The sequence below is a fragment of the Lissotriton vulgaris genome, chromosome 3_1 (genome assembly GCF_964263255.1).
Source record: "Lissotriton vulgaris chromosome 3_1, aLisVul1.2, whole genome shotgun sequence".
NCBI lineage: Eukaryota > Metazoa > Chordata > Amphibia > Caudata > Salamandridae > Lissotriton > Lissotriton vulgaris.
In genome coordinates, this window is record NC_141689.1 from 65316116 (window position 1) to 65342730 (window position 26615).

General features: G+C 47.6%; 1 protein-coding gene across 2 annotated transcripts in view; it reads right to left on the reverse strand.

The window, feature by feature from the left end:
- ALMS1 (ALMS1 centrosome and basal body associated protein) overlaps positions 1-26615 on the reverse strand; it is a 220681-nt gene that overhangs the window by 169899 nt on the left and 24167 nt on the right. For both annotated transcript variants that reach the window (XM_086960096.1, XM_086960094.1), the window contains exons 3-4: positions 18562-18745; positions 11897-12017 (exon numbers count right to left, since the gene is read on the reverse strand). In XM_086960096.1, the coding sequence (XP_086816222.1) occupies positions 11897-12017; positions 18562-18745 (305 nt within the window). The remainder of the gene's footprint in view (positions 1-11896; positions 12018-18561; positions 18746-26615) is intronic.

Below are 26615 nucleotides of genomic sequence, written 5' to 3' on the forward strand. Positions count from 1 at the left end.
CTGCGTGGAATCTCTAATCTTCATATTCATTTTGTCTGGTTTACCACAAAGTTTCGATGTTGCTAATCTAATTTAATCTAATCTTATTGAGTAACACTGCAGATTCACTGTTTGCTTCCCCTTTAATAACTTTATTATTCATGCTCGGTTCACAATGAGCACTGTTCCTTTAAAACGACTTTAACTGTGGCGTTTACTTCTACAGTCTAATTGCTTTTGTAACGTGGAAATCTCTTATTTTATTAATATATATTTTGTCTCGTTGCTTGATGTTGCTAATCTAGTTTAATTTAGTTTCATGGGTGTCCCGGGTTAGGTGGGGGCCTAGCGGGGGTCCCTGTATCCCCAGTTTTAGGGTGCACAAGGGAAGTAGAGTCCGAGGCTTTAAGTAAGCTTTTCAGAGAATGCTTTATTTTTATATATGTTTTTCTCTTTCGGCTGGTAATTCTCTCCCTGGCAAATGCGGCTGGGTCGAACACAGTCTTTGCGAAATCCAGCTTGTCTCGAGGGTCCCGTCTCCGCTCGTCCAGGTCAAGGAGCCGGAAAAGAAGGAAAGAGAGAGGGACGAGTTAGGTCGCTGTATAACTCCGATACGTTTCAGGGGCCGGGAGTGAGGGAAACCGGTGCTACAGTGTTTAAGCAGGCAAAGGACGTGATGCTGTGCTCGTGAAAGGTCAAGGGAAAGGGAAATGGACTTTACAACTATTTTACAAATTACTCGATAGGGACCTGGCGTCCCACCCAGCTCCCCACTCTGCCCCGTACCTGTTGGAGCCACGCTCCTCCCGTGGGAGAGTGGCGGGGTGAAGCGTGATGAAGTTGGCCTCCTGGCTTCGCCTTTTCTTCCGTCGTCTTCTGGTCTCGTCTGTCCGCAGGCTCCTCACGTCCTCTGCACTCTTCGTCTCCGTGTTCACTCCTCGCCTCCGGGGAAACGCCGTCCGTCTCTTCCTGGTGTCGGCTCCCTTTTGACGTCAGCGCGCTGCTCAGTAGGGGAGGAGTCTCGTCTGTATTGTATGTCCCCTTAAAGGGGCACGTTACCACTTCTTCGGCGGTCGGCCACCAATAGTCGGGATCTCCGGACATCCATTCTTCTGCACCTTGGTGTTCCGGTTGCTGTTGGGAGGAAATGGAGGTAGATGAACGTGATGGGATGGACCACCAGTCCTCACGCAGAGTCGGGGTTTCCATTAGTGGAGTGAGGCCGTTGGCCCTGTCACACACCTCCCCCCCCTGATTTCTCCCGATCGGGGAGAGGAAACACTCTGGAAAGGAAATCTGTGTTCCCGTTCTCCGAGCCTTTTCTGTGTAGCACGGAAAAGGAATAGGGTTGTAGGGACAGGAACCATCGAAGCACACGAGGATTGTGACTGCTGTTTTGGTGCATCCATTTTAATGGGGCATGATCGGTATAGAGGATGAATGGCCTTCCCTCTAAGTAATACTGCAACTTGTCTACTGCCCATATGATCGCGAGGCACTCTCGCTCTATTGTGGAATACCTGCACTCCCTAGGAAATAGTTTCCTGCTGATGTACAAAACAGGGTGCTCTAATCCATCGGTCCCCCTTTGTGACAAGACAGCCCCTACACCCACACTTGAAGCATCCATGGCCAGGATAAAGGGTTTCTCAAAATCTAGGGAGACAAGAACGGGGGCGGTTGTCATGGCTTCTTTTAGTAGACTAAAGGCGGACACGGCCTCAGGTGAGGGAAGCTCAATTCTCTGGGTTTTACTTCTTTGCACAGCAAGTCCGTTAAGGGAGAGGCTACCTCAGCAAACCTAGGGATAAATCTCCTATAATAGCCTATGAGGCCTAAGAAGGCTCTCAAGTCTCTTTTGTTGTTAGGAAACTGTACCTTTTCAATTGCTTTTACTTTTTCGGTTTGGGGAACGATGCAGCCGTCTCCTATGACATACCCCAGGTAGTTGACGCTGTTAAAGGCTGCTCTAGATTTCTTTGCATTAACATGGAGCCCCGCTCTTTGTAGAGCTGTTAATATGGTTTGAATGTGGTCGAGATGTTCTTTCAATTTTCGGCTATAGATAACAATGTCATCCAGGTATGCTGAACTAAATGCAAGATACGGACGCAGGGCAGTGTTCATCAGGCGCTGGAAAGTTGCTGGGGCGCCGTGGAGGCCAAAGGGTAGAACCGTGAACTCGTAGAGACGGTCGTAAGTGACAAAGGCTGTTTTGTTCCGGTCTTCCTCCCGAAGGGGTACCTGCCAGTACCCCTTTGTGAGGTCCAGGGTGGTAATGAACATAGCATCTCCTATATTTTCAATCAGTTCATCGACCCTAGGAATAGGGTAGGTATCAAAGGAGGAAATCGCATTCAGCGTACAAAAGTCCATACAGAATCTTTTAGACCCGTCGGATTTGGGAATCATTACAATTGGCGATGACCAGTTACTTTTCGATGGTCATATCACCCTGAGGTTCAACATATCCTGGACTTCTTTCTACACGGCATCCCTTCGAGCAGCAAGGATTCGGTAGGGTCGCTGTTTTACAATTTTTCCGTGAGCTGTCTCTATGTGATGCTCCACCAAATCTGTTTTTCCAGGCAGGTCAGAAAATATTCCTCCAAAGGGTCGTAAGACGCTCTGGAGTTCCTCAACCATCGAACTGGACAAAGCAGGGTTTATTACTAGTTTTTCCAATGTGGAAGGGGTTTTCTGGGAGGATGATACCACCAAATGGGTTGCTTTAGGAGGGGGCCCCAACCATTCTTTTAGAAGATTGATATGATAGCATTGAGTCTTGGTAGACGACATACGTAGTCGGTATGTGGTATCCCCTATGGTTTCTATAACGTGGTAGGGCCCCTGCCACTCTGTCTTGTTCTTGCCACTGATGGTAGGTAAAAGCACCAGCGCCCATTTCCCCACTGAGATACGCCGCAGTCTCTTCCCTCTGTCGTAGTTCTTTTTTTGTCGACCTTGTTGCTGTTCAAGATTGGAGTAGGCGAGTGTTCTCAGCTTACCCAATTTCGATTTGAGGTTCAAGGTATACTCAAGGACTGATCTCTGTTCTTGTACCTCCTCGGTTTCCCACATGTCCTTAGTCATCTCCAAAAGCGATCTGGGAAGACGTCCGTAGAGAAGTTCAAAAGACGAGCATCCTAGACTACTTTGTTTTTGGGCTCGCAGCACACACAGGGCCAAGGGCAATAGCTTATCCCAGTCCGGTCCTTCGGTCGTCAACATTTTCTTCAACGTGCTCTTAAGGGTTTGGTTATACCTTTCAACTAGGCCATCTGTCTGGGGATGGTGTACAGACGTTTTTAGATGACGTATGTCTAGGGTCTTGCATACTTCCTTCATTCATTTGGATGTGAAGGGGGTTCCTTGGTCCGTCAATACTTCCTTAGGGAATCCCACCCTGGAAAACAGCTCCACAAATCTGTCGGCTATTGCTGTGGTAGTGGGAGATCTTAGGGGAAAAGCTTCAACGAACCTAGTGGCATAGTCCACTATAACCAAGTCAAACAGATGTCCTTTTGATGTTTTAGGCAGGGGGCCTATCAGGTCCATGCCCACTCTCTGAAACGGAACCCCTATGATGGCAGTGGCTGTAAAGGAGCAGCACTGGGTTGATGAATGTTCCGTCTCTGGCAAACCTCGCACTTGGCACACTAATCTTGTACATCCTTATATATGCCCGGCCAAAAGAATTATCTTATTATGCTGTCTGTTGTTTTCTCTTTTCCCGAATGCCCGGCGGTGAGATGGGCGAGTGCAAAAAATAGCACTTGTGCCCTAAAGGACAGGGGTACTAACAACTGGGGGTTGCTTTCTTCCTGGGCTTGTCGGTATAGCAAGTCCTTCTGGATGAAAAACCGGGGGTAGGTCTGCCTGTCTAGTTCCAGTGCGGTATGAGCAGCTTCCCATGCATTGTATAATGTCCGATCTTCCGCCTGAGCGAACCTGAAGCTGCGGTCGACTGACCACGGTTCAGGGGATAGGTAAGCTGGGACGGATAACTCCTCTTGGGGCCGGGGTTGGTTGAGGGTCTTCCTGAAGAGGGAAAGGAATTCAGGATTTTCTACTCCGAGTATCATATCTTCAGGTAGCGAGTCCACCGCCCCCACCCTTACAGTACAATGGTTTTTATCCCTGGATGTAAGGTTATGGAGGCCAGGGGATAGGGCTTCACGTCCCCATGAACACACCGAATATACACTATGCCCTTTGGGACGTACTGGCTTGGGTGGACAAATCGTTCTTGTACTACCGATTAACTAAACCCCGAATCTAAGAGGGCCCTTATTGTATAACCATTCATCCTCATACTTACATAAAAGGAAGCACCCATTTCAGCGGAATACAGGGCAGTCTTGGGAAGGTACCCCACTTCCATCGGTTCCTCTGGGGGCCTTTTCCTGGGACACATCCGGGCTATATGGCCCCACTCCCCACAATCGAAGCATTGGGGTCCTTTCATCATCGGGGAGATCATCCCAGGAGGCTTTTCGCAGGGGCTCCCCACCAGATTTGGGTTTTCTCTCCGCTTTTAGCGGTAAGGTAGGTTTAGACGTCTTCTCAGTGTCCCAACCGGAGGTCCTAGGTTGTGCTCTGGCATAATTTGCTGCCATCTCTATGGCCTGTTCTATTTCAAGTACCGCATGTTGTTTTATCCAACGTTGGGAGGCGTAAGCGAGTGCATCCATGAACTGCTCTAGGTATATTTTGTTTAGTATGTCTTCCTTACTACTGGTTTCCGGTTTCAGCCATTTATCCGCAGCCATTTTTAGACGGAAGAAAAGGGTTTTGGGGTTCTCCCCAGGAACTCCCCTCTCCTTCCGAAACCTCACACGGTAGGCTTCCTGATCCAATCCCAAGTGATCCAATATGACTTCTTTGATCACAGTATATGGCGTGCTCCCCAAGGGATTTGCGGTCTGATATGCTGACTGGGCCTCTCCCATGAGCAGCGGTGCTAGGAAAAAGGGCCATTTCTCTTCAGGCCACCCCAGGGCTCGTGCTGCCCTTTCGAAGTTTAACATAAAGGCATCTGGATCTTCACCATGTATGTATTTCTGGAGGGCAATGCCCGAGGGATTGGGCGTGTGATGCACTCGAACATCTCCCGATGTGGATAAGGGTGGAGGCGTAACATGTTTCAGGCTTTCAATGTGGGCGGTGATAGCGCTCTTGAATAACTCCCTGTCCGCCTGGGCGGAGGACAACTGCCTTTTCACAGCCCACTCTAGCTTCTCCTGTCCCGTAATCATGTGTTGAATTAGGGCGTCCATCTCATCAGTACAGATGGACTGGGTGGAAAATCCCACTTCTGACACCAGTTGTCCCGGGTTAGGTGGGGGTATAGGGGGGTCCCTGTATCCTCAGTTTTAGGGCGCAAAAGGGAAGTAGAGTCCGAGGCTTTAAGTAAGCTTTTCAGAGAAGGCTTTATTTTTTTATATGTTTTTCTCTTTCGGCTGGTAATTCTCTCTCTGGCAAATGCGGCTGGGTCGAACACAGTCTTTGCGGAATCCAGCTTGTCTCGAGGGTCCCGTCTCCGCTCGTCCAGGTCAAGGAGCCGGAAAAGAAGGAAAGAGAGAGGGACGAGTTAGGTCGCTGTATAACTCCGATACGTTTCAGGGGCCGGGAGTGAGGGAAACCGGTGCTACAGTCTTTAAGCAGGCAAAGGACGTGATGCTGTGCTCGAGAAAGGTCAAGGGAAAGGGAAATGGACTTTACAACTACTTTACAAATTACTCGGTAGGGACCCGGCGTCCCACCTAGCCCGCCACTCTGCCCCGTACCTGTTGGAGCCACGCTCCTCCCATGGGAGCGTGGCGGGGCGAAGCGTGATGAAGTTGGCCTCCTGGCTTCGCCTTTTCTTCCGTCGTCTTCTGGTCTCGTCTGTCCGCAGGCTCCTCACGGCCTCTGCACTCGTCGTCTCCATCTCCGTGTTCACTCCTCGCCTCCGGGGAAACGCCGTCCGTCTCTTCCTGGTGTCGTCCCCCTTTTGACGTCACCACGCTGCTCAGTACGGGAGGAGTCTTGTCTGTATTGTATGTCCCCTTAAAGGGGCACGGTACCACTTTTTCGGCGGTCGGCCACCAATAGTCGGGATCTGCGGACATCCATTCTTCTGCAACTTGGTGTTCCGGTTGCTGTTGGGAGGAAATGGAGGTAGATGAACGTGATGGGATGGACCACCAGTCCTCACGCAGAGTCGGGGTTTCCATTAGTGGAGTGAGACCGTTGGCCCTGTCACAATGGGTAACACTGCAGATTCACAGTTTGCTTTCCCAACTTTATCATTCAAGCTCTCTTCACGATGAGCACTGTTCCTTTAAGACAACTGTAATTATGGCGTCTACTTAACCGTTCATCTGATATACGTCACGTACTAACTTTTCTGGCAATGCTGTCAGACTTTCGTCGTTATTCCGGTAAGCGTTTTTCTCTTCACTCTTGGAGTGTTTTAGTTAGTAACTTGGTTTTTGCACTTTCGCTGTTATATGTGATCACGTTTCGTGCGAATGGGTAGTCGCCCGTAATAAGCTGCTATTTTTCTAATCTCCACGTATTTGAAAGCGTATGTTTTTTGGATGACTGTCTTAATGTAAATACAAGGCGGTCACGACTTAAGAAACACTACCAGTCTCTGTACTGTCACACCGATCTATGCACTATCGTTGTGATTAAGACACCTTTCATTAGGCACAGATGGATTCACAAGCCGTATATATTCGCTCGGTTGTCATGGTAGTTGATTCTTCACTTTCTCATTTTGTCAGTTATGCACGGGTTTCTGCACCTAAAGACCCAGTTGGTTAAAACATACGAGTATTCACTTTTTTTTAGATTGTTCGGCACATCTTGACGAGCATGGTTTTCCTTCACTTTACCATTATATGCACTTTTGCAGGGTTTCCACCATTAGAAGGGAGTATCTCATGTTAAACAGTGAACAATATCCTGTGGACTGTATTCTGAAAGTTTCCAGTTTCATTTTATTTTTTGAACCTTTATTAAATGATCCCTGATGAAGGGTCATGTTCCGACCCGAAATGCATTAGGTTTCATGAATGTGCCATCAAATTGATTATGGTATATATATGGAAACGCCGGCGTTTTCCGAGAGTGGCGTTACCATATTCCCGGACGCCACATAGTGGCGTTTGACCACATTGAGCGACCACTGCAATTATCCATATCTCATGCCATAAGTATATCCATTGACAGCCACTATGAACAAATGTTTCACTTAATGGGCATTGCTGTCCATTATATTCTTTAGGATAAGACAAAGTCATCTGTCTCAAACAATTAACACTCCTGGATGTGTTCAGGTCAACAAAAGACAGATAAACACCAGCATCCATCAGCCTTTTTCTTCTTGGCATGAGAGAAACAACAGAGATCCGTCTTCTCAATAAGCAGATTTAGCATTTAAAAGAATAGGTGACAAAGCTGAAATCCTCATCTACAAGAATCAGTAGCTGCATATGCCTCCGTCGAATTTCGAATATTGAACAAACAATAGTGATCACTGTGACGGAGTCCTGACGAAGGCCTAGCCGAAACGCGTGTAGTTTGACAACATGCCACCAGTCTCTGCATATCATCACCCAATTGTTCTCTTTTGAGTACTAATTATAGATAAAACAATTGTTTGGAAACAAAGGAAGATAAATTTTGTAAACATGTTCATAATACTGGTTTCTGTAATAACTAGAAATTAATTTAGACAATATTTCATGAATTTGTATCATCGCTTTTCATGGATATGTATCAAATATGCCTATTTGAAGATATTTGAAGATATATAAAAAAGTGACATTTTGAGTTTTTTTAAAGTGAAAAAATAAAATGAAGTAAAAATACACTGGTTGGTTATCTGTCTTGATAATTATTGTTATACTAATGGAATTTCAGAATTATCTTGCCTACTTTATTTGTAACTCACCGTGCCTAGGTGTGTCTTTACCTGTTATTGTTCACAACACTCCCTCCATCCAAGCAGCAGTCCGGGCCAGTCATGCTCCACCGTCAGAAGCACAGCCGCTGCCCACCACAACATCCACATTTGCGGCCAATCACCTGCAAAGCATCTGCATGGGCTAGATGATAGTGGCTGGTTCCTTCGCTCTCCAACCTCAACAGCCCACCCTGCCTACCCCCACAGACGCAGCACTGCCGCCTGCAACCCTGATGGAGTACATTTGAGCTGGTCCCCGGATTGATGAAACAGGATTACTCAGAATTTACGGGCAGGCTGACAGGAAGCTCAGAGGCTAACGTCCTGTCAGCCATGTTGCTTGGCCACGCCCCAGGTAGTAATAGCTTTAATACCTTCAGACCTTCGTTATTTTAAGTGAAAAGTCGATCTTTGGACAAGGTTTGCATAGAGTGCACACTGTCCTTAGTAGATACTTTTTAATACTCTGTGGTTGTGTATTTCTCAAGAGAGTTTCACAATCTGCAACACGTGTGGTACAGAGTAAACTCTCTCCATAGAGTAAACAGTGCTAACAGTATCCACTTTGTACTCATATCCACTTCATTTGTCAATGTAGGTTCAGTGACAGTCAGGGGGTTGATACAGGTAAAGACTGTCCGTAGTTGGGCATTAGTTATCGAACAGAGCCCGAGTATCTAAAGGAACTTGGATTCCCTGACCAGTTGTATATAGATTGTACACCAAGTGCAGGATAGGTTACCCTTTCATGTGTGGTCATAGTCAACATGAACTCAGCTACCATGAAGTGTATGGTAGAGGGTCAACGTAACACATAACATAAGCTATTAGCAAGTTATTAGGAACAGAAAAAACACTTTTCCTATAGAACAGCTGGAATAACTAAAACTACTCAGTGGCAACCGCCACTGGGTAATAGATATAAATACATGGTGGGGTGCACTCATATGGTAACCCCATTAACAAACGTCATTAAATTGACAGAAAAAGCATGCCATATGTATTCTACATAGTATTCGCTAAAATGAATACCCACATTACAGACACAGTTTACAAGATTAGTGCATGACGGTACCAGTATTGTACTTTGTTTCTTAAAGTTTTTCTTGTTGGGATTGGAACTCACTGTGAAAGCAGCAGTGAAACAGGTCAAGAGTCGTGAAGCTGCAAATGGACTAACCGCAAATGAGAGGGGACCATTGTAACTAAAGTAGGCAGACGTCGAAGGGAAGCCAACACACTGCACAAACTCATTGATTTAATCAAGCAACACTTACTGTGACAGGAAAAGAAACAATTCAGCATTTTGCTATAGGGTAGAAGTCACAGAAATGCCACGCCTTTTAAGGCAATTACTTTAACTATAGAAAGGGTATGAATTATACTAGCAATGTGTAAATTCCAAATGCATTTCTAATCAAGCGTAATTCTTCCTCATTTGATGCATTAGAAACCAAATCTATTTTCAACTCTGCACAAATAGTTCAAAGCTTTTTTTTATTTTATGTACCATTTGTAAATTTTCATATGTAGCTCCTGGCACTCGCTACCCCAAAGCCGGTGGGATGGGGTAGAACTCTAAGTGATGCAACCTGTGCCAGTATAACAATAGTGGGCTATCAACCGATAGTAGGCAAATAAGCAGTGCAGAGATTCTAACATGTACAGTCCCTCTTACCCAACGATACTGGTAAGGTGCCTGCACCGAGTATTGTATCAAACCGGGAAGTGAATGTCAACATGCCCTTCCCTGCTCTAAGGACCATACACAACAGAACCTGTGTGACCAAAACTTTTAATTGTGCATGCTGCAAAGCATGGCTGCAGGAAGTACTCCTGTTCACATCACAGCCTGAAACTGCACTGGGACCATTGTGAATGCCCCTGTGGACCGAAACCTTTTCCTGCAGATCTCAGTTTCCTATTTCAAGTACCAAATGGGCGAAGCCTGGTCTCGACATGAACAACCGAAGAGCTGCAAACCCAGTGCATTTGGGCACTTTCTGGTCAAGTACATTGAAAGGGTATCATACTGAAATGTTGTGCCCAACAACCTTCTTATGAAACAGCTTAAAACAGGCTCTAAACCAGTGTCCTCTAAGCTTCACCTGACAGAGTAGACAAAACATGCTCCCACTAAGAAAAGATTAAGGGCCAGATGTACGACCATTTCATTTAGTGCCTCACAATCTTCTTCACATTGCCCGTCCAAAATCGCGAGGCGCTAAATGAAATGTACAACAGTGTGTTTGACACTGTTTGCGATTCCCAATGGGGTCTCAAATTGCAAGGCTCACTAATATTAATGAGCCTCACGCAATTTGCGAGCCCATTGGGAATGCCAGGCCTCCCAGGGATGGTGGACCTGCTGGCCTCAGTCAGCAGACCACCATGTCTGGAACTGCTTTTAAATAAAGCAGTTTTTTTTAAAATGCAGCTCATTTTCCATAAAAGAAGCAAGCTGCATAAAAAAAGAAACGTTTTCGTTCCATTTTTTGAGGGAAGGCAGTGGTCCCTGGAAACCACTGCCTTTCAAAAAAAAGATTTGCATGCATTTGCAAAGGGGAAGGAGTCCAATATGGGTCCCTTCCAATTTGTGAATGTATTACCACTGACTTGAAGTAGATGGTAATTGCGAGTGTGTCTGCGGTCGCAAATCATTTGTACATGGTATTGAGACTCGCTATTTGGGAGGGAACGCCCCTGCCAAATTGCGAGTAGCAAAACCTATTTAGCGAGTCGCCCAATCGTTTTTGCATACGCAAACCGGTTCGCATACCAGTTTGCGCATGCAAAAACAGGTCGTACATCTGGCCCTAAGAGCAGCACACTAGGCAAGGGTGTGAACAACTCCTGCCACCTATACATGTGTGCCCAAACAAATTGAGCGCCCTATTCATTCCATATTAGCAACACCTCACTACAAGTGCTGCATCTTAATATCTACTCGCCTGTATGCGCCATATTTTATGGTAATTCACTGAACTGCGCTTTCCTCACTCAATATTGGGGGCTCTTGTTACCGGGCTGCGTTAAATTGAAGGAATATGGGAGAAATGCAGCCATCTCAGTGTTTTGGAATCCTAGCTCAGAAATTGTCTATCTTTTAACGCATTGGATATAACAGCCTAATGTTCACGAGAAAATAGGAATATGTAATAATACAGGCAGCAAACAAACACTAGTTGGGCCCAGCCGCGAAAAAAGTAAGAATGTATGGCCTCATTTAAAGATGGACAGAATTTGGACATCTGCCAATAAATGGCGGCTGTCTCGCTGATGCTCACTCTATTCCCTCACTTCATTAAGAGACTAGGAATTTGCACAGACCCAGTACAACTGAAACTAATTTTGGAGAGGAGGATCTGTTTGGTTTCTACTGTCTGCTATTGTATCTGGGAAAGGCATGTGGCCAAGGACAGAAAGAGTGCAGATATTTCACATATGCACGTGGAAAACACCCCAGCATTTTGGGGACATTGGAGTTTTAAGAGGACAGAGTCGAGCCCCTGGGGATCTGTCTTCACATATAAGTGAAGGCAGGTATGCTGTGGTTTGGTGACCCAATGTTGCTATTTTTCCCTCCTGTTCTCTGGATTCAGCAGGCTGCAGACAGGCTAGTGAAGGTGGTGACTCAGACACACAAGCCTCACAGCAAGCCAGTCCTCAGAACAATAAACAATCCTTAAAATAATTTTTACAGAGGTTCAGTGTACAGGGAATGGAGAGATCCGATGGTCATTTTCAGTGTGTCACTTTCTATCAAAAAGGGTCTCTAGACACATCTGAAAGATCCAGAAACTCAGTGGAAGGGTCTAGTCACTTTCTGCCAATCTCCAAGATCCTGAAACCCTCAGAAACAGTCTTCTTCCAGATGTTATCAAAAAGGACTTCTGTACGCAATGTGCAAGGCTGAAGCATTTCACACATCCAGAATGAAAGGGTATGAAGATCACTTACCTCAAAGGAACAAAATTGAGTTCAGTCCGCTGAAATAAGGTCTCATCAAAAGTATTGTGAGCTTGGGAGGAGCCAGATGCCAGAAGGGGGAGATGAGGCGAGAGGTTGCTATCCTGCATTGCTAGAAAATTTAAGATGTGAATTAGCTTCAGTAAAAGTGAGAGCTAATAGTCAAGTTGATCACATAGTTGATCACATCAGTGAAGCCACCAACAGAAGCAGAATGCTTTCCAAGACAATCAAGTACTGCATCACCCCCACCTGATGACCCCAAAGACGGAACATCAATGACACCAAGCTTGCTTCCTCAATTCCACCCACCCCTCCCGCAGAATACCGCAGTGGTCAGCCTTCAAAGCCTTATCTCTTCCAGATCTCACGGACATACTCAACTCACTCAAAGCCACTTCTTATTAAGATGATGCCTACCATGGTGCTTCATCAAAGCTCTCTCTGGGGGCACTCTCTCACCCCAACTGACCATTGATAATGCCTCCTGCACTCAAGACACACCTCAGAAGCTCTCAGGGCAGACCAGACTGTTCTATTCCTAAAGAAACCTACACTAGACCCTCATGACCACACCAACTACCGGCGCATCACTCACCTATCCTTCATTGGCAAGACCATTGAAAAAACAATCTATGTTCAACTCCAAGATCACATCAATGCTTCCCACCTCAAGCTCAACTATCAGTCTGGCTTCAGATCACACTGCAGCATGGAGGCCAATGCTCGACACATTGTGGACATTGTCCTTTTGACCACAGATGAAGAGGACTCCTGCTTGGGCCCAGCCCAATCTGATATTGTTGGACCTCAGCTGCCTCGAGCACAGTCGACCATCCCATCCTCATATGCACCCTGGAGCCTGAATGGCAGTCTCCGGTATTGTCCGTCAGTGGTTCTCCTCCAACCTCTCCTACCGACACTCGTGTGTTCAAGTGGGAACCGCCAGATCACAAAAGATCCCTATCACCTGCGAATCGCCCAGGGTTCCAAACTGTCTCACGGCATCTTCAACTTCTGCACGGAGCCACTTAGTGCTCAGATATTACCATCAACAGTCACCAAAATGTATATGATGCACACCTCCACATGAAAGCCTCCTGTGCTACAGAAATCCAACGCCTCAAACACTGGCTGCAGATCATCCAGATCTGGACGTCCAGCACTTACCTGAAGTTCAATTCAACTAAGGCAGAATTCCTGTTATTTGCCCAGAACAATAAACCTAATAACAGAACATAACATGTGTATTTGTCAAGCGCAAGTTCACCCAGAGGTCTCTTGGCGCTGAATAACAGATGTGCATTGTTACCCAACTCAATGGTACTCATTTTATCGACTTCAGATGGATAAAAGGCAGAGTGGACCCATCGGGATTTGAACCTGTGACCATGAGGTCGAACACAGGCCCCTGCAATGGATGCATTTGTCCACTGAGGCATCATACCTGGATCAATGACATGAACCTTGATGGCTTCGAACTCCAACTCTCACAGAACAGAATGCCATGTCACATGGACTCTCCCTGGACACCAACCTCACCCTAAAGGAGCAGATTTCCAAAAAACACAAAGTTGGTGTCGTCCTAGCTATCTCTCCTAAAGAAAGTTGAACTGTTTCTTCCAAAAAGCGACTTCGGAACTGCTGTTCAAACCTTCGTGCTCTTGCATCCGTAAAGTGGTAACGCCCTACCCCATGGCCTCCAGACGCCACACTAGCACTGCTTAGGAGCATGCTATGCACCACAGCACATCTCATCCAGGACATGAAGACATTTTAGCACATCGCCCCTATCCTGATGCAACTCCATTGGCTCCCCTTGCATGTCTGATCCATCTTCAAAATCAGATGCATCATTTAGAAAGCCGTCTCCACAAGCACACCAGCTGATGTTGCAGACACGCTCTTCATCTGTTTTAGTTCGCTGCACAGCTAAGCGAAGACATCATCAGACTAAGAAGCATAAAAAAGAAGAAACAAGACTGTAGGACGTTCCATTTTATGCACCCAGGAAAAACATCTCCATTTCCATCAGGACTGCTCCAACACTGCTCAGTTTAAGAAAGAGCCGAAGACTCACCCACTAAAGAATACTACATCACAATGCATTAACCATTCAGCATCCAGCTTCCTCTCCTATATGACAGTCACTTTACGCTTGTCTATGACCATGTACAGTGATCTGTCGCCTTTTGGGTGTGTTTTCACTATAGAAATACTATACACATACATACAAGTATAGAAATATTACATGTGCAATATGTTAAACTGTATTCAGAATATAAGTACACAACACAATACATACAGCGACAGTGAACAGACATTCAAATCAGCATCTAAGGAAGAACTGGAACAATAACTCTTTTCAATATCTGACAATACAGCCATGCTTTGCAATGTTTGGTACAGCTAGGCTTCCAATGTCAGGTACAGACATGCTCCCGACACCAGGTATAGCAACTCTTTTCAATATTTAGCATAGTCTGCTTTTCAGTGTTCGAAGCATCCACACGTTTCATTATCTGATACAGCCTGGTTTTTCAAAATATGGTACAGCCACACTTTTCAATCCATAGAACAGCTGCACTTTTCAATATCTAATAGCCACGCCTTTCAAGATTTGGAATGGCTGTGCTTGTCAACACAGCGGTGGTATTCAACATCTGCCACTCCCAAGCTTTTCAATCTATATCTATATCTATACTACTATTATAAAGAGAGAACTGTGTCCTTTGAGCCAGGTAAACTCGAAAAGTACACCATCAATCCAAACACCCAAGACATCTTTGAAAACGTCAGGGCAAGCAGAAGGACATAGGCTATATAAAAATAAAAAATATACGTACTTTAAAAAAAAAATTTAAGAATAAAAAAAAGTAGTCCCTTGGAAGTAGCACCGACCGCGACGTGCGTGATGACATCGGGAGCGCGGGGAGGAGCGGCGTTCAGGAGCAAGAGGAAGAGCGGCCGGCATGAGCACGGGGAGGAGCTGCGGACAGGCAGGGAGGAGCGGCAAGCGGACAAGCGGTGAGGAGCGGCGAGAAGCGGAGGAGCAGTGGAGCGGTAAACTCTGCAGCGCGGGGAGGAGCGACGGATGAGGTAAGTGAAGCAGCCGCGGGTGCGCAATAAGGGACGGGCGGGGGCCATGAACACTGAGTGCTCAAAAAGCATTTTCCTTAAAGTCGGGACGTCGAGGGAAACAAAGCGTGGGCAGAAGCGGCCAGGACCTACGACAGGCGGGGGCCATGAACACTGATTGCTCAGAAAGCCTTTTCCACAAAGTCGGGACGTCAGGGGAAACAAAGCGTGGGCAGAAGCGGCCAGGACCTACGACGGGCGGGGGCCATGAACACTGAGTGCTCAGAAAGCCTTTTCCACAAAGTCGAGACGTCAGGGAAAATAAAGAGTGGACAGAAGCGGCCAGGACCAACAAAACGGCCGCTCTGCTGCGCCTCTCCTGCTGCGATGCTGCCCCCAGCCCCTTCTGCCCCGGGCAACGCCAGGGCGGGCTGCTAGTAAATGATACAAGCGAATCTAGGCAGTTTGTGGGTGCTTCAAAGTTTAGGCAGTCTGTGAGTGGTGCAAATCAGTCTGTGAGGGGCCCAAGGTCTAGGCAGGGTGCGGGTGGTGCAAGGTCCAGGCAGTATGTGGGTGATGCAAAGTGGGCCATGAAGTTCATCAAGTGTTCAGCCAGCAGTGGGCTGCTTGAAGGAGAAGGGAAAATAGAAGGAAGACAAGAAAAAGGGAGAACAAACGACAATGGCCTATGAGGATGATATTGGTAGGGCTCTTAAATGTAGTCGACCGGCAGCGATGTGAATATAATACAGATGGGGAGTGAGTTAGACTGTTAAACTGCATCAATTGGAACAAAAACAATAATAAAACCACTTCAGTGTTTTCAGAAAAAGAAGGCCTCTCTGTGTGCCTTCCAGTAGCTTGCATTTGTACAGATGGGCTGCCACTTCTGGAATGCACCTGTAAAGCACCATGTGAAGGACCATAGTGCCTGCCTGCAAGTGGTCAAGAGTGGAATATCCAGCGTTATGAAGTTATTGTACCCTCACATAACAAAATATCAAACCTCCCGGCTAGAGCAACAGATGGGAAATTGGAGCAGAAAGACAAACAGATAATCATTACCTGTTGCATTATAGCATTACGTATTTCTGTAGCCATACCATAAACACCCTTTAAAATGGAACACAGTAAGTGACAAGCATTGGCAATGCAGATAGGTCTGGATGTAGAAGAATATTGTATGGTAATATGAAGTATTAGAAGTAGATTCGTAGTAATGGATATGTATTTGTGTAGAAGCAAAGAACTGTTGAATAATACTGGTGTAGGTTAAAAGGTCAGGTGGCATTTGCACTGTAAGTCAGATATAAAAGTCCATGTGGGTTAATGATTGTCCTCCTCCCATCTGTGCTGCTGCCTGAGAAACACGCCATACATTACCTAGTTTTCTACAACTATTTAATAGCATGTGTGCACCCTTGAAAGTTCAACCTTGGGCAGCAGGATAAATAAACAAAATGATCACAGCTGTGGAAATCAGGCATTTTTTGGTGAAAGCACACACGTTCTGTCCAATCAAAAACTGCACTCCTAGGTTCCAACATGTGGGTGGAGCAAAAGCCCCTGTCTTGGTGAGTCTCACTTAATTGTCTGGCAACAGCTGCACTGTCAAGCCAGACCAAAAAAGTAAACACACATTAGTATCTTCCTCAAGACTTTTTCCTTTAACCCCTCCGCTGCGCTGAACGTTCCACGCTGGTGCGGAACGTTCTATTGCGCGGGCGCGGCTGCCATGTTCAGCGGACGTGCGCAGCACTATCGAGGTAGTGCACGCGACGTCCGCTGAACGTGCGCAGCACTTAACGGGTTAAGCTTGTTAACAAACTCTACCAACAGGCCACCACCTTGCCCCTGTTAAAAACCGGGTACAGACTGTCTATTGGTCTTGTCCCGGCAACAACTGCACTTCTGCTGCTTCCATGTGAGAAAGGTCACGCCTGCCCTGTACTAATGATGGGAAGTCAGGCAGCAAAACACTGGTTTCAAGATGGTGCTTGCCTCAACTTCTCAAATGTAGGCATCTTCCTTCAAGATCCAAACAACTGAAAAAATCAGGGTTTCAAGGAGAAAGTGAGGAGAAGGGAAGGTCTTTTGCTTTTATTTACGTTGTCCATTGCCATTAAAGGCATCTGCAAATCTATGGTACCAAGTCAAAATGTTGTCATACAGGTGTCTCTCAACTGCTGCATTCAAGCAGTGTAGAAAATAACGAATTCCTAAATCAGGGTATGCTGGGATAACGTGTTCCGAAAATCACGAGGAAACAGTTATTGATTGTGTTTGTAAGTGCAGGGCATGAAGGTCATAAACACTGTTTTCTGCCAGTTTTCCTAAAAACTAGAGGGTTTCAGTATTTTCAGGAACAAGTAACACCCCAGCAGTTGACCCAAATAGAATACAAACTAACATTCAGGGCACAAGAGAAAAACAAGCCATGAACTCTACTGAAAAGAAACAGTTACGACTGCCAATAATCGCTTGAACAGCTCTCTAGGAGACGTTGCCAGCTTGGGCATGAATGGCTCCAGCCTGGATTTCCATTCTGTTTACTGCAAAGACAGCTGCCATGGTGACCACGCTGCGCGACTCCATTAATACGGTTTAAAACGGTTATGTTTGACTTTCACGGCTAAATGCCTTTTGTAGAGACACAAACAAATTTTCCGCTTGATACTGCTGATGGAGGACTCAAGGAGCCCTTCCGAGAGCATTGTGAACGGACGCTTCCGCCACTAAGCGCAAGGAAAACAGATATGGTAACCAGGTGCTCGGTTAAGTGATTAACATGCTAGCCAGGGGCTGCAGCCAGATCAAGGCCCACGCCAGTTTCAAGACTGCACTGCATATGGTGGACTTCAATCAGAAACACTCAATACCGGATCCACTTCATTTTCAAGGGACACCTGAATCATGACTGATGGAATCCAATACAAGAATACTTCAGTATTTTAGTGATCGATATGGTAAATATCAGAACTGACGCCTGGCACACCGGTCAATGCAACCGTGCAAAGGAAAGCTGTGCTCACTTATATGCACTTAACTTTACGCCATTTTGACACCACAATATTTTTGTACTCCATATTTTGACAGACAACCCTCGAATGATTAGAATTGGACATAAGGTGGACGGTGCAGATATGGCAAACTTCAAATGCTGACAATCCTGCCCTTTTCTTTATTTTCAAGGTACTGACACCCTAGGAAAAGAGCTACCTGACCTATGACAATGGAGGATTATCCAATGGGGAGACTCAGCCATGATCCAGTGACAAGCCAGGAGCTGATGACCTGATGCAAGGATGTCACAGGCACAATATGAAGAAGCACAAGGGAATGCAAGAGATTGGTAGCATAACATAATGGGGATCAAAGAGGGAGAGCAAACCTGAAAGAGTAGCAAGTAATAAACTGAATCCTGTGCTACACTTTGTGTCTTGTTCATCACAGAACTGGACAGTAAGATCTGCAGAGAATACAATCGAAACCCCAAAAGGGGAGGCCTTAGGGCAGTGTGCATCAACCTCACAGCTCATTCTGGCCAGCATTGACTGAAAACTGGACAGAAGCTGTACCTAAAAGGCCAGACTGAGAGAGGCCTTCCACTGCAGCACTTCCACTATCTTCAGATGGCATCAGTGTGCCTTCCTCCAGCGTGGGGAATTCAGTCTGGTCAGTCTCAAGCCCGGTCACTCCAAACCTGGTCGCGGATGCTGCCGTGGCATCTTCTGCTGGAAGCTGGTACCACGACTCCTGGCCCTGCCGATAAAAAACACAATGTCTAAGAATTCATTCATAGCAGGGAGTATATCTGTTAACAGCACAATATTCAACACATATTGTAATTTCACAATCAAATGCTCAAGACAAAGGCTCAAAAACCTGGAGAAAAGCGATTGCAGCCCAACTCCACTGATAAGGAACGCCTAACAGGGTACCTTGTTAAGAGGGGAGACAGGATGGTTTCAGGAGGGGAAGTCATGCCAGGCAAACATTGGTTGGTTTTTTTTGTACTTAAATGTAGGAAAACTGAAGCTGATAGTGAATGGGCTCTGCCTGGAATTGAAGTGATCAAATAAGCGGAACACACTGGCATGATGTCGATAAGGTGGATAGGTGTGTTCTAAGGTTTCAATTTAGGTTCAGTGCAGCCAATTGATATATTAAAGATAGAAATATCAAAGCTCAAAGAGCTGTACAAAATGGAATATGAACGAAAATAAACTGCTTAAAGCAACTAGAAAAACTTTGAACTACCACTACTTTCACTGCAGTTACATGGTTGTGGATGGACCGGGAGAGTAAGATAAAACCAGAAAGCATGGAGAGGGTATGTTAGCACCCTGAACATCACAAGGAAGGCCTTATCTGGAGTGCTGGAGCCAGCTGTGGTGGTGAAAGCTCAAGGCAGACAAAGAAAGACTGGAGACTGCTTAGAACTAGGGTATGAAGCATAAACATGCTTCACAAAGAGGAGTGAGACCCAAAACAAGTGTCCCAATAGCAGGTATTCGAAAATAAAAGTAGTCTTGAAATGAGAAGCTCCAGGTTTGCAGGGCATGCTGAAAGCCGTGCCTACAACTTCCTATTTGTCAGGGACAGCAAGTAAGGAATTTCGCAGAAGAGGTTGTAGAGCTGCAGTGTTTGAGGTAGTGTTTCTTGACCAAGGTTCCACCGTGTTCAGGGGAAGTCATGTTCGCAAACTACTATAATGTCCTGTACTGTCAAAATATGGTCCCATCCGTCACAATTGCCACACAGGTCAATTCACACACAGGTGAATACATAAATGTCTTGTCGATTTACATCTGTGATGTGTTCCAAATTACATATGTTGGTGATTCACAAAACTCTACAGAAGTAGGTCTAGACACTGTACACATTTTGATTTTTAAGTATACTCCCAGCTCTTGAAACAACCTGAAAGAAAGTGTATGAATATGTAAGATGGCTCTGGTGTGCACCAACTCTTTCCATGCCATCAGACGAAGAACGTGCCCTGTCTCGCCTTGGTCACAGATTTACGCCAATGGACAGTCCACTCAACGGGTGGCATGTGAACAGTGGCAAATTTAAGCAGCAGGCATATATATTTCTGTTGATTCTGTGAACCCAGAATATGCGATTTCCACCTGAATACCAACACCAGGCATAATTTAAACTTTGTGCATCTGGCACGATGCAATTAGTCGGCCTCCAAAACTCTAAAGCCCTCTGTGTTACTAGGGATTGAGCTTCTGGTATAAATGCTTTGATCCTGACTAAGAGTTCGGCGGATGGACTACTACGTCATAAACGCGAGGGTTAACCAGTCCACCGTATTACAAGTGTTTTAGGATATAAGGCATTGGTAATAGGGTAGACAGGATATCCGACACGTCCGCTGAAGAACTCTAACTCAAGCCCTTCGTTATTTTAATAAATATTTTCCTTAATAATTAAATGCAAAGCGCACAACTTAGCAAGTCTTCCATACAATCTAAACTTAAATTAAGCAAGGATTAAACAAGTGAAGGCAGAGCTGAGGTGGAGGACACTCCTTCAATGCAGAGAGAGCATGGCCATGCACCTGACTGCGCTAACTTGAGGCAGTGACTGAGGCGGTGCAGCACACCTCAGACAGCACCAGTGCACAAGATGATGGTCTGCTTGCACAGGGGCAGCTACAGCCAGCCTAGTCTCCAGAGCCCCCAAGTCTCAGGGTTGCATTGCCTTGCACAGTGACAGCCGGTGAATCCAGACTCTGGTGTCTGTCTCCTGGCACCAGAGTCTGGATTCAACGGCTGTCTCTGTGCAAGGCAAGGCAACCCTGAGACATGGGGGCTCTGGTGTCTGTCTCCAGACACCAGAGTCTGGATTCACCGGCTGTCTCTGTGCAAGGCAAGGCAGCCCTGAGACTTGGGGGCTCTGGTGTCTATCTCCCGGCACCAGAGTCTGGATTCACCGGCTGTCACTGTGCAAAACTTGGGGGCTCTGGTATCTGTCTCCAGGCACCAGAATCTGGATTCACCGGCTGTCTCTGTGAAAGGCAACCCTGAGACTTGGGGGCTCCGGTGTCTGTCTCCAGGCTCCAGAGTCTGGATTCACCGGCTGTCTCTGTGAAAGGCAACCCTGAGACTTGGTGGCTCCGGTGTCTGTCTCCAGGCACCAGAGTCTGGATTCACTGGCTGTCTCTGTGAAAGGCAACCCTGAGACTTGGAGGCTCAGGTGTCTGTCTCCAGGCACCAGAGTCTGGATTCACCGGCTGTCACCGTGCAAGGCAAGGCAACCCTGAGACTTGGGGGCTCTGGTGTCTGTCTCCAGACACCAGAGTCTGGATTCACCGGCTGTCTCTGTGCAAGGCAAGGCAGCCCTGAGACTTGGGGGCTCTGGTGTCTGTCTCCCGGCACCAGAGTCTGGATTCACCGGCTGTCACTGTGCAAGACTTGGGGGCTCTGGTATCTGTCTCCAGGCACCAGAATCTGGATTCACCGGCTGTCTCTGTGAAAGGCAACCCTGAGACTTGGGGGCTCCGGTGTCTGTCTCCAGGCACCAGAGTCTGGATTCACCGGCTGTCTCTGTGAAAGGCAACCCTGAGACTTGGAGGCTCAGGTGTCTGTCTCCAGGCACCAGAGTCTGGATTCACGGCTGTCACAGTGCAAGGCAAGGCAACCCTGAGACTTGGGGGCTCTGGTGTCTGTCTCCAGGCACCAGAGTCTGATTCACCGGCTGTCACTGTGCAAGGCAACCCTGAGACTTGGGGGCTCTGGTGTCTGTCTCCCGGCACCAGAGTCTGGATTCACCGGCTGTCACTGTGCAAGGCAAGGCAACCCTGAGTCTTGGGGGCTCTGGTGTCTGTCTCCAGGCTCTCTGATACATCATGTGCACATACATGTGCACAGAGACCACAAGCCTCCACTTCAGTTGACAAGCAAGATCTAATTTCGGACATGTGCAATTTAACTCGCTATGCGTCAGGGTGAACAACATTAGTTCTTATTCCACATTCTCATAATGGGAAATAGTGGTACTGCTGTAAGAGGGGAGCTCGCCTCCTTCACCATTAAACCTGCATCACGAAAATGAAGGGGAAACGGGACTGTATATAGAGACATGGTATATGTACGTAGTAAGGCAAACAGTAAGCACAAATGTAATAAAAATACAAACACAGAAAATGGACTGTGTGTGTGGCTCACATCAATCAATCAATCAAAACATTTGTAGAGCGCGCTACTCACCCGTGAGGGTCTCAAGGCGCTGAGGGCAGGGGGGAGGGGGGTCAGCTACTGGTCGAGCAGCCATGTCTTGAGGCATCTCCTGAAAGTCAGCAGGTTCTGGGTCTTACATAGATGGAGGGTATTCCATGTCTTTGCGGCAAGGTGGGAGAAGGATCTGCCGCAGATGGTCGTTCGGCAGATCTGTAGGACGGTAGCAAGGGGGAGGTCAACGGAATGGCGGTTAGGGGTGTAGAAGGACAGTCGTTCCTTGAGGTATGATTGTCCACTGTTGTGGAGTGCTTAAGTGCGTGAGTTAGGAGTTTGAAAGAGATCCTCTTGTTAACCGGGAGCCAATGCAGGTCTCGTAGGTGGGTGGTGATGTGGCTGTGGTGGGGGAGTCCAAGGATGAGGCATGCAGAGGCGTTCTGTATGCGCTGGAGCCTCTTCGGGGTGTAGCCGTGGTTCCTGCATAGAGGGCGTTGCCGTAGTCCAGCCTGCTGCTGACGAGTGCCTGGGTGATCGTTCTCCTGGTTTCGGTGGGGATCCATCTGTAGATATGGCGGAGCTTTCAAAGGTTGTTGAAGCAGGAGGAGGAGATGGCGTTGATTTGCTGGGTCATGGCGAGCGTTGAGTCCAGGATGAACCCAAGATTGCGTGCGTAGTTGGTGGGTGTCGGGGCAGCTCCCAGCGCGGTCGGCCACCAGGAGTCGTCCCATGCGGAGTGGTGGAGCCGAGAATGAGGACCTCCGTCTTGTCCGAGTTCAGTTTCTGGCGGCTGGTCTTCATCCATTCTGTGACGGCCTTCATTCCTATGTGGAGGTTGGATTTGGTAGTGGCCGGGTCTTTGGTGAGGGACAGGATCAGCTGCATGTCGTCGGCGTACGAGACGATGTTGAGGTGGTGTGCTCGGACGATGTTGGTGAGCAGAGCCATGTAGATGTTACAGAGGGTTGGGCTGAGGAATGATCCTTGGGGTACGCCGCGGGTGATAGTGGTGGCTTCTCCTCCATATAAATGTGAGGAAAAATGGTGCATTCTACAACACTTTTTTCATTATACATTCAATCCTATTAGCTTTAAAAGTATAGTAAAGGATGACCTTAGAGTGCACCAGGATTCAACAATCTTTGTAGGGGCTCTTCAATGATTACCTCACCGTCACCCTTCAACAGTGCCTCTCATCTCACCATAGGCCCTCTCTCACATGTATTCCTTTGTTTCATAGCACCTCCCATACCAGTGTAGGGGGGTCAGAGCACTTTACATTACACACATCAATCTATCAATCAATCAGTGACGGTAAAGCACAACTACTCGCCGCAAGGGTCTCAAGGCGCTGGGGGAGAAAGGGCGACGCTGTTGAGTGCTGGGGTCATCCGAAGAGCCAGGTTTTGAGGTTCTTCCTGAATTGAGGCAGTGTGGGGCTTGCTAGAGGTGGAGGAGGAGGTTGTTCCAGGCCTTGGCTGCAAGGTAGGAGAAGTATCTTCCACCTGTTCTGGTCCTATGGACGGAGGCCAAAGCGAGGTCAGCTGATCGTAGGTGTATTTTCGATGCGGGGAAGTAGAGGCGTTTGTTCAGGTATATTGGTCCGGCGTTAAGAAGGGCCTTATATGTGTGGCTGAGGTGCTTGAAGGTTATTATTCTTTCGACTGGGAACCAGTGGAAATCGCGGAGGTGTTGGGTGATCTGTCTGTGACAGATGTCGAAGATCATTCTAGCTGCTGCGTTCTGGACAGCCTGGAGTTTGCGAAGGAGTTTCTTGTTCATTCCGGCACAGAAGGCGTTGCCATTGTCCAGTCTGCTGCTGATGAGAGCGTGCATGACATTTTTTCTGGATTACGAAGGGATCCATCTGAACGTCTTCCGCAGCATGCAGAGGGTGTTGAAGCAGGTCGAGGAGAATGCGTTGATCTGGCGGTTCATTGTGAGCGAAGAGTCTCGAATGATGCCGAGGTTTCGTGCATGATCTGTCGCGGTGGGGAGATTTCCAAGGACGGGGCCACCAATCAATCAATCAAACAAGATACTTATAAAGCTAACTACATACCCGTTAGGATCTCAAGGAGTCGTTTCATGCGGAGGGGGTAAAGCCGAGAATGAGGACTTATGTTTTCTCTGTGTCGAGTTTCAGGCTGCTGTTCTTCATCCATTGTCACACAAGAGACAATGGATGAACGATCAATGGAAGCGCTGTGACCGTCCTGCCTCCACAGAAGCGGTCGCTCCTTCACGCTGCTCCCTGCCAGACCAGTGGTATCGTAGCGCTTCTGCCAAACTGCTCTGTGCCACTATATTAATCAATTGCGCACTGCTTACTGCTCAGTATTGCCTGAACACTCGCTTTGCATTTTTGTAGCACTTTTACCGCTAGACGGCTGTGCATTCATTATACAATTGTGCTCTGCCCGCTCTGCCTGAATTAATTTAATTTATTTATTGGGCCGGTACCTCTGGACATTTGCTAGCGTTTGTAAGGCTGTGCCCCCAATCTCGCCCTGTTTCGCCTTTGGCGTTCTGCCATCTTGTTGATTGTTGTTGTGCCTTGATCCCAGCCCGACTCCCCCCCACGCTCCTGCCTCCCAGCTGCCCCTCCCTCGCCCCTCCACCATCTACATATGACAGATGCATTTGCGTGCAGCGTTCACGCGCAGCGGTCGCGCCCCATGCACGCCGAAGGTGCGCCAAAGGTAAGCCCGTCTACGCCAGTTCGCGCCTGGACCGCGCCCAGCGCCAGACCCCCTGGCCCTCACTATACCCACTCCTCTCGCTTAACATATAACGCTGCTACTCTCCTCGCCCTCAACCCCAGACGCATCCCACAATGCTGCGCAGCTACCCCTGGACACACCCAGGGACCATTCACCTGCCACTCCTGCAAGTTCGCCTGCATCAGGAACCTCACCAAATCCCCCCCCCCCTCCAAACACAGCTCCGACTCCAACCACCTGAAGTGCATCCTGCTGAACACCCGCTCGGTCCACAAACACGCCACTGAACTCTGGGACCTACTCGACACTACATCGCCGGACGTCGCCTTTCTTACAGAAACTTGGATGAACACCTCATCAGCACCCGACATCGCCATAGCCATCCCGGACGCTTACAAGATCATCCGAAAAGACCGCACCAACCAAACAGGAGGAGGCATCGCCATCGTCCATAAGAACATCATCCGTATCACGACCAGCTCTGACAATAACCTCGCGACCGCCGAACACCTTCACTTCCAGATCCACACCGACCCCAGAACCACCCTCAGAGGCACCATCATCTACAGACCACCAGGAACCCGCACACAATTCAACGAAGACATCACTGACTTCATCAGCCCACATGCTCTCACCTCCGAGAACTACATTTTCCTGGGAGACCTCAACTTCCACCTGGAAAAGAATAACAACAGCAACTCCACCACCCTTCTGGACAACCTGGCCAATCTCGGACTCAAACAACTTGTTGACACCCCCACCCATGTAGCCGGACACAGGCTCGACCCTATATTCACCTCCAGCAAACACATTTCCTTCGATCACACCACAGCTCTCCATTGGACGGACCACATCTGCGTTCACTTCAGCTACAAAAAGACCACATCCCCCCCCACATCCCACCACAACCTATTCCTCGAAGAAACTGGAACAAAATCACCACCGACCAACTCTTCACATCACTCAACCAAAACCCCCGCCATACCATCGGACCCAAACCAAGCTGCCGCCAAACTCACACAATGGATCACCCTCAGCGCTGACGAATTAGCACCCGTGAAAAACCACCTGATCAAACAAGGTAACAAAAAGGCCCCCTGGTTCAACGAGGACCTTAAGAATTCCAAGAAGTTATGTCGTACCCTCGAGAAAACCTGGAGAAAAACCCCAACCACTAACAACCTGACCACCTTCAAAGACGCCACCCGCAAACACCACTAACTGATCCGATCCACCAAGAAATCAGCATTCAAGGATCGACTCGACAACAACGCCCACAACAGCAAGGAACTATTCAACATCGTCAAAGAATTTACCAACCCCACCGCCGACACCAACGACATCACTCCCTCCCAAGACCTCTGCGACTCTCTATCCTCTTTTTTTCACAACAAAATCGCCGACATCCACAACAGCTTTGAAAACCTGTCCGAAGAACAACCCACTCCACCCACCTCCGAACCAAAACAGCACTCTCACAACCTTTGCGCCTGGAACCCAATCACTACTGAAGACACCATCCGTCTGATGAACTCGATCCACTCAGGTCCACCAACTGACCCATGCCCCCACCTCATCTTCAACAAAGCAGACTCCATCATCGCACCCCATCTCCGCGATGTCATCAACTGCTCCTTCAACTCCGCTACCTTCCCAGACAGCTGGAAACATGCCGAACTCAGCACCCTTCTGAAGAAACCCACAGCGGACCCCTCTGAACTA